An 8,648-nucleotide genomic window follows, 5' to 3' on the forward strand; every position below is an offset into this window, starting at 1 on the left:
AGCAAGACTGCCGATTGAGAAATTCATTAGCCAAAGTGACACTGCAAATGCTCTAAAAAGAAAATCCATGACGTCGGCAAAGGATGAACAACTCAACCAAGCTGTATTTTTGTGGTTTTCACAGCAGCGAGAAAAGGGAATTCCTGTATCTGGCCCGATGATACTGGAAAAAGCTGCCAGTTTCCATGAACAACTCCACACCAGTGAGTCTGATCACAGCGTATCATTGGGCTGGTTACAGCACTTCAAACATTATCATGGCATTAGGCAACTCAGTTCTTGGAGAGCAGATATCTGTGGATGACAATCATCGTGGAAGGCAGGAACTGCAATCCATCATTCATGAAGTAAAGTATGAACCTGAGCAAATGTACAATGAAAGTGGATTATTTTGGCGTGCACTGCTGGATAAAACACTTGCATCCACCGCCAAAAAGCAGGCGTCAGGACAAAGTGGAGAAGGATCGCATCACGATTTTCCCTTGTGTCAACACCACAGAACTCAAATTACTGCTCGTCTGCACCAGGCAATATGCTAATCCACATTGTTTCAAGAGCTGTGACAAGAGCACGTTTCCCATGAAGTACAAAGCACAAAATAAGGCATGGATGATATATCCACTTTTTTCATCCTGGTTCCATGAAGATTTTGTACCTACTGTCAGATCACATTTGGCAAGTGCTGGACTCGAGCAACTTGCATGTTGACAATGCGGGGGCACACACTGTGAAAGGCAGCCAGTTAGAATCAACAGACGGAGCTATCAAGTGTTTTCCCACCCAACACCACTTCAAGGTTACAGCCGCTTGATTAGGGAATCATCGCAATAATGGAAAATATTATCACCGTAACATGCTGCGTGCTGTCCTGGGTGAAGACAATGCAGAGAAAGGACTTCAGGAAATTATGAAGGCATTCACAGTCAAAGACGTGATTGCTGAATCTTGGGACTGCATTAAGCCATCGTCAATCATGGAGTGTTGGGAGCCTTGCCAGTGAAGAGGTCACCCATCCAGAATAAAGGCTAACCACTGACATCACCAAAATTTGCAGACAGCTGGGTTTAGGAGACTTTGGAGAGACTGAGATCGATGCTTGGGTGAACTGTGACAACGACATTGGAACAGAGACACTCAGCAATGATCAGATATTCAACATAGTCACAGAAGAACAGCAGGAAAGTACAGATGGCATAGATGGTAAGGAAAATCTGATACCAACACCTCCTCTAGTCCTCTTTAATGAAGCTATTGACAGTTTGCGACTTTTCATGGAGTGGTACGAAGCACAAGATGAAGTCGATATTGTTAAGTTGATGAATCTTCGCAAAAAAAGACAGGAGTACCTCAAGCAACAGCGGCTGGATATTTTCTTTGAAAATAATAACTGACCTCCACTCCAATGAATTTTATTTACTGTACAGGCACACAAAAAGTGATTTGATTTTAAAAAATGTCATGATTTTTAAAGCGATATCCAGTGTTTATACAAATTTTAGCGATTGAATGAAATCAAAACTCTGTAAACATGCTTTTAATGCAATTATGTGCAGTGCAGCTTCCTTTAAGGTCAAATCAATTATCCGATCAAAAACCTGACTGCCCATCGGCTTTGGATAATTGAGGTCCCTCTGTGTAGGGTATAAGCAGGTAGGAAAAGAGTTAAGTTGTAAGTTTTGTGAAACACGAGGCACAGCTGAACATGACTCAGATCAGATAAGAACTTGCAGTTAACAATGGAGTGTTGGAAGCAAGGGTAATGTGTTAAGAAGGTGGAAAAGCATTCACTATGTATAGCCATTTAACAAAGTTAGAAGCATTCAGTATGTAAGGTTAGTTTAATAAGGTTCTGGATTAGAGTAGTGCTGGAAAAGCACAGCAGTTCAGGCAGCATCCAAGGAGCAGGAAAATCGACGTTTCGGGCAAAAGCCCTTCATCAGAGTGCCTGAAGGGTGGAGTTTAACAAGGTGAAAAGTATTCATTATGTGAAGCCAGTTAAGGTAAGAACATTCATTGTGTAACACCAGATGGCTTAATCTTTGCTAGTGACACTTGCTGATTGTAATGGTCACCTAATCAATATGTATGTTGCCTTATCTAGATGTTCCTCCCTGTAAAATGACTATATAGTTCATTAAGAAATTGCTATTCCAGAGAAGACTGTGAACTCATGTCCCTGTGTACATGGGTATTGTTCTCTCTCCCTCCAGGGCTTGGAATAAAGATGAAGGAGGTATATACTGTCACTGAGCGTTTTGCTTTGACTGAGGGGAGAAACGGGATGACAGCACAGCTGCAGTAAGATGTGCCTTACTTCTGAATTAAATGCTCTTGCAATGAAGGCCAAAACATTTGTCTTCCTAATTACTTGCTGCACTTCCAGTTTATTTTCATTGGCTGGTGTTCAAGGACACCCAGATCCCTTTGAACATTTACATTTCCCAATGCATCACCATTTAAATAAAATTTTGTCTTTATTTTCTGCCTGCTCATGTGTCTGTCTAAATGCCTCTTAAACATTATCGTATCTGCTTCCACCACCTCAGCTGGCACCATGTTCCAGGTACCTCCCACCTTTGATGTAGGCTTGACTATTTCAACAAAGGTTTGAAAGGCATCTCACAAAGTCACCTTAAACCTGAGATCATCCAAGCTGCCACACAGTCCTAACTCATATCAAGTCCCTGCCCACCATCAAACCTGGATCCATTGACCCAAAATGACCAAGTTAAGAGATATCTTGACTTGATTGCTCTCATTTTTGTTTCCAATTCATTTTGTAACTTTAATCCATCCTATACATAATCTTCTCCGACTTACAATCTTTTACGCTATCTGTACTCGTCCAATTCTGTCCTCTTGAGCAGCCTAGATTTTAATTAGTTCACTACTGATTGACATCTGAATACCAAGGTCCCAAAATCTGGGATTCTCTCCCAAAATCAGTGTTTCTTAACCAATTTTATTTTTCACCCAATCTTTTGCTTATTTGCCCTAAAGTTTTTGTGTAGCAATGTCCAATTGAGTTTGAATGTGTTCCTCTAACGTGCTTGGTGCTTTAAGACATTGTGCCTTATTTAATCAATGTAACTTATGGTCAATGATTTCTTGAGCTAATTTTGATCATGCAGAGGAATTTTCCAGACACCAACACCCACACCATGGAACGCAATGATTTGTGCTTCTTTCAGGAGATTACATGATGCTGGTGGATGTGGGTGTTTTAAATCACACTTAATGTATTGTGACTGTCAGAGGCAATCTTGATGAACCAGTTAAACACTGCTTCTCTATATGCTTTTATTTTCATACAATGCATCAAGTCCCTTGAGTACAGCATGGATTATCTGGATCTACATTATAATTCACCTTAAATCTCATCATGAAAGGAGAAGTCCCTACTGGATCACTATTACTTTTTCATATCAATGGTCCTTTGAGGTAAAAATTGGCATCATACAGACTTAACATTGCAGTTCCACTAAAAGTATGGAATTATGCATGACAAACTGAATTCATGTAGATCATTCACTACTGGATGACTGTAACAAATTTCCTGCCAACAAAGAGGTGTCTTCTAATTCCAGAGGTTAAAGTTCCAGACGTTAAAGTTCTTTAATCCACATTGCTATTATTTGTCTTTTTTTGATTAAAATACCTTAATGAAAGTATATTACTGCAAACATTGAATGTTCAGTCAATATTCAAAAGTGCTTCCTTAAAGTATTAATGCTAAAGGGAACTGCTTGCATTACGCAATGTCCTTTTTAAAGATAATCATGAAAATTTCTCAATTTGCTGAGAAATTCAATTGCTGTATAGAAATGAGTCAGCAAGAGAGTGAATCAGCAATGAGAGTCATGGAGAAGTTTGGCTGTATTGGACTACAAGGTAGCAATGAGCTGGAAGAACCAAATCTTGATTAACTCCAAATCAGAAAACCATAGATTCAAGCCTCACTCCACAGACCGAGACAGAAAATTGTGCAGGACCATTTGAGGCAGCATCTTTCAGATGAGTTTTTAAACTGAGGTCCCAGATGCCCTCTTAGATGGATATGAAATAGGTTTTTTTTAAACAAGAGGGTTTCTTCCCAAATGCTGATGTCCCATTCAATAAAATGCAACTAAAATACAGATTACCAGTCATTAACAAATTGCTGTTTGTAGCCACGTATGGCCATCAGCTTCTGATTCAGTATGTGGATATACCCACTAGAGAAGTTACAAAACTTGACCTACTCTTGGGAAATCAGGCAGGGAAGATGACTGAGGTGTCAGTGTGGAAGCACTTTAAGGCAAGCAACCATAATTCTATTAGTTTTAAAATAGTAATGGAAAAGGATAGGCCAGACCTAAAGTTGTAGTTCTAAATTGGAGGAAGGCCAATTTTGACAGTATTAGGTAACAACTTTCAAAAGCTGTTTGGGCACAGATATCTGCAGGTAAAGGGACGGCTGGAAATGGGATGCCTTCAGAAATGAAATAACCAGAATCCAGAGAAAGTATATTCCTGTTACGGTGAAAGGCTGGTAGGTACAGGGAATGCTGGATGACTAAAGAAATTGAGGGTTTAGTTAAGAAAAAGAAGGAAGCATATGTCAGGTATAGACAGAATGGATTGAGTGAATCCTTAGAATAGTATAAAGGCAGTAGGAGTATCAGGAGGGCAAAAAGGGGACATGAGATAGCTTTGTCAAATAGAGTTAAGGAGAATCCAAAGGGTTTTTACAAATACATTAAGGACAAAAGGGTACCTATGAAGAGAATAGGGCCCCTCAAAGATCAACAAGGCGGCCTTTGTGTGGAGCTGCAGGAGACGAGGCAGATAGAAAATGAGTATTTTGCATCAGTATTTACATTGGAAAAGGACATGGAAGATATACAATGTAGGGAAATAGATGGCGACATTTGAAAAAATGTCCATATTACAGAGGAGGAAATGCTGGATGTCTTGAAATGCACAAAAGTGGATAAATCCGCAAGATCTGATCAGGTGTACCTTAGAACTCTGTGGGAAGCTAGGTAAGTGATTGCAGGGCCTCTTACTGAGATATTTGTATCATTGATAGTCAGAGGTGAGGTGCCGGAAGACTGGAGGTTGGCTAACGTGGTGCCACTGTTTAAGAAAGGTGGTAAAGACAAGTCAGGTAACTATAGACCAGTGAGCCTGATGTCAGTGGTGGGCAAGATGTTGGAGGGAATCCTGAGGGACAGGATGTACGTGTATTTGGAAAGGCCAGGACTGATTAGGGATAGTCAACTTGGCTTTGTGCGTGGGAAATCATGGCTCACATTGATTGAGTTCTTTGAAGAAGTAACAAAGAGGATTGATGAGGGTAGGGCGGTAGATGTGATCTATTTGGACTTCAGTAAGGCATTTGATAAGGTTCCCCATGGGAGACTAGTGAGCGAGGTTAGATCTCATGGAATACAGGGAGAACTAGCCATTTGGATACAGAACTGATTTAAAAGGTAGAAGACAGAGGGTGATGATGGAAGGTTGTTTTTCAGACTGGAGGCCTGTGACCAGTGGAGTGCCACCAGGATTGGTGCTGGGTCCACTAATTTTCGTCATCTATCTCAACGATTTGGATGGGAGCATAAGAGGTATAGTTAGTAAGTTTGCAGATGACACCAAAATTGGAGGTGTAGTGGACAGCCGAGGTTACCTCAGATTACCAACAGGATCTTGATCAGCTGGGCCAATGGGCTGAGAAGTGGTAGATGGAGTTTAATTCAGATAAGTATGAGGTGCTGCAGTTTGGGAATGCAAATCGTGGCAGGTCTTATACACTTAATGGTAAGGTCCTAGGGAGCGTAGCTGAACAAAGAGACCTTGGAGTGCAGGTTCACAGTTCCTTAGAATTGGAGTCGCAGGTAGATAGACTTGTGAAGGCGATGTTTGGTATGGATTCCTTTATTGAGTTATCGGGAGAGGTTGAATAGGCTAGAGCTGTTTGCCCTGGAGTGTCAGAGGCTGAGAGGTGACCTTCTAGAGATTTATAAAATCATGAGGGGCACAGATAGGATAAATATACAAAGTCTTTTCCCTGGGATGGGGGAGTCCAGAATAGAGGGCAGAGGTTTAGGGTGAGAGGGGAAAGATATAAAAGACACCTAAGAGGCAACATTTTCATGCAGAGAGTAGTACATGTATGGAATAAGCTGCCTGAGGAGGTGTTGGAGGCTCGTACAATTGCAACATTTAAAAGGCATCTGGATGGGTACATGAATAGGAAGGACTTGAAGGGATATGGGCCAGATGAGACTAGATTGGGTTGGGATATCTGGTCAGCATGGACAAGTTGGACTGAAGGGTCTGTTTCCGTGCTGTACATCTCTATGACTTTAATAAGTACTTAATTAGCTTTGTAAAGTGCTTCGAGTCAACCCAAGGTATTGAAAGTTGCTACATGTATTCAAAATATTTATTTCTATTAAAAAAAAGCAACAACAGCAGTATAACTAACATGATTGCTCATGCACACAAAGTGTGTAGGAGACCACAATCAGATAGATAGCAGATTAAATCTGACAGCAGCAGAAGGAAATAATTTATATTCTGTGCTGTGATACCTCCCTTCGTGGATACAACAAGGGTTAATTTCATATTGAATGAAAACAACTTATAATCCAAGAGTAGACACTAAGTTGTCTAGAAACTTAACTAAAAAAAATTAAATAGCATGTGAGGGTTAAGTTCTCTTCTCCTGGTTGGTTTAAGTACTCCGCTTTCGCTTGCTTTAATTTTGGAAATTACTGTTTTACCGAATGCAACACATTAGCAATAAAATAAGCTGTTCTCGGTCACGGCTCATGAAATAATAAGTTTTACAGCCACATAAGCCTGTGAGACTCTTCATCAACACCTTGCTTAAAAGGAAACATTACAACGTCACTGCCTCTGCTGACTCAAGGTAGTTTTCACCATTTCCCACAGCTCGCCTACACAGATGCATTACAAAAAGAATAACGTCATGCTTTAAATTACAGATGAGTCACTAAGCCTCAATAGTCAAACAAAAATAATGAAAAGGAACATTTGCAACATTGCCACAATTAAATAGTGAGTTTTTTTACACAGACACGCAGCATGATCATCATAATTCATTGTACAGACGTGACACTAAATAGAATCAGTACCAACCGTAACTCAGCTGGTAGTAACTCACTTCTGTCCCACTGTAGGGCTTGTGCACAAAACTCAAGCACTACACAACACTGCAATAACAAGGGAGTGCAGTGTCAGAATGGGTGTATTTCAGATGAGACGTTAATCTGAGGCGCTGTCTGCACCCGTCACCATCCCGCACCTAACGAATCTACAAGATTCCACGCTATTAATTTTGAAGAGGAGCAGGGAAAGTATCAGTGGTATCCTGGCCCAATATTTATCACCCAGCTAACATCACAAAAACAAATAATCTGATCATTATCACACTGTCGTGTGCAAATTGGCTGTTGCGTTTCCTATATTACAACAATGACTACACTTCAAAAAGTGCTTTGGCAGAAATGAAGAACGTTGAGACATCCGGTGGTCGTAAAAACGACATGTATATATATATATATATATATAAAAAGAAGTTTTTTTTTCCTGAATCAATACTGTATTATAAACAAATGTATGAACAGGAATAGTTTAAGGATTTTAATCCTCTTAAATCACGGATTATTCAAACTAACTGGATTTTATAGTAACATACTCAAGATGACACTAAAAGAAATAGTAAATCTAGCAATGGAATGTGTTTGGGACAAACAAACCTAAAGATCGAGCAGGATGATAAGTAAACCTCAAAGCAGAAAACAATTAAACCGAACCCCGTGTGAAAGCAGCCAATTAAAACCCAACCCTAAAGCTGGAACAGGCAAAACAATAACTAAACACAAAAGGTTGGCAACAAACAAGGAATACTAGTTGAAGCCGAGGTGGAAGAAGCATCGATTAAACACAAGCCCTAAAACGAAGGCCGCAGGAAAAGGGTGGAATTCCCCGGTTCCCAATCCCAATGGTAGATCTGAAGCCGAGGTCGGGGTAGGGGTCAAGGGGAGAGGCTAGGCCTTGGAAATTCAGGCGGCAGTATTGCCGGGGTAGAGCCGGTCCGCCCGATTCCGAAACAGAACGCGGCGTCAAATCCTTCTCGTTACCGGCCGCTCTCCGAGTGAAGGCAGTGTCTCAGTGCGGGCGGAAGGGAGGCCAGGACGACGGCCCATCATCCCTCTCACCCCCACCCCCCACACCTCGGCCTCGGTTCAAAGATTTACCTCGATCTCGAAGTCGGGCAACGAGAAGGCAGCCCGGAACAGGGAGCAGAAGTGAGCGATGGCCGGCACTTCCCACCAGGAGCGCAGCTTCTCCGCCGACACTCGGCCTCTCGACCTCACACAGCCCGGCTGCGCCATGGAGCCGCCGCTCCCATCCGGCCCGGGACACGCGCACACAAACAGCCGCCCGCTCGGTCCCTCTTTTCACCGGCTCGACTGCTCTCTGTTCAGCCGGTCCTTCTCCGACTCAGCTCCAACAGTCTCCGACTCTGCTGCTGCCGCCTCCGCCGCTCGGCTCTCACTGACTGTGACCAACAGCCTGACCGGCCCGCGCCGCGCTGCGCCGCACCTACCATCCAACAACTCAGGGGAGGGGGT

At 42.1% G+C, this 8,648-nt stretch overlaps 1 protein-coding gene across 4 annotated transcripts in view; it reads right to left on the bottom strand.

The window, feature by feature from the left end:
• The window catches only part of LOC122557689 (chromatin remodeling regulator CECR2-like), an 88,287-nt gene extending 79,735 nt beyond the window's left edge, over positions 1-8,552 (bottom strand). For all 4 annotated transcript variants that reach the window (XM_087996343.1, XM_043705536.2, XM_043705535.2 and 1 more), the window contains exon 1: positions 8,271-8,552. In XM_087996343.1, coding sequence (XP_087852469.1) covers positions 8,271-8,408 — 138 coding nt within the window. In that variant the 5' untranslated portion in view covers positions 8,409-8,552. The remainder of the gene's footprint in view (positions 1-8,270) is intronic.
• Positions 8,553-8,648: the final 96 nt, after the last annotated feature.

The sequence above is a fragment of the Chiloscyllium plagiosum genome, unplaced genomic scaffold, assembly GCF_037043375.1.
Source record: "Chiloscyllium plagiosum isolate Xiang-an unplaced genomic scaffold, Cpla_swu_hap1 HiC_scaffold_18, whole genome shotgun sequence".
NCBI lineage: Eukaryota > Metazoa > Chordata > Chondrichthyes > Orectolobiformes > Hemiscylliidae > Chiloscyllium > Chiloscyllium plagiosum.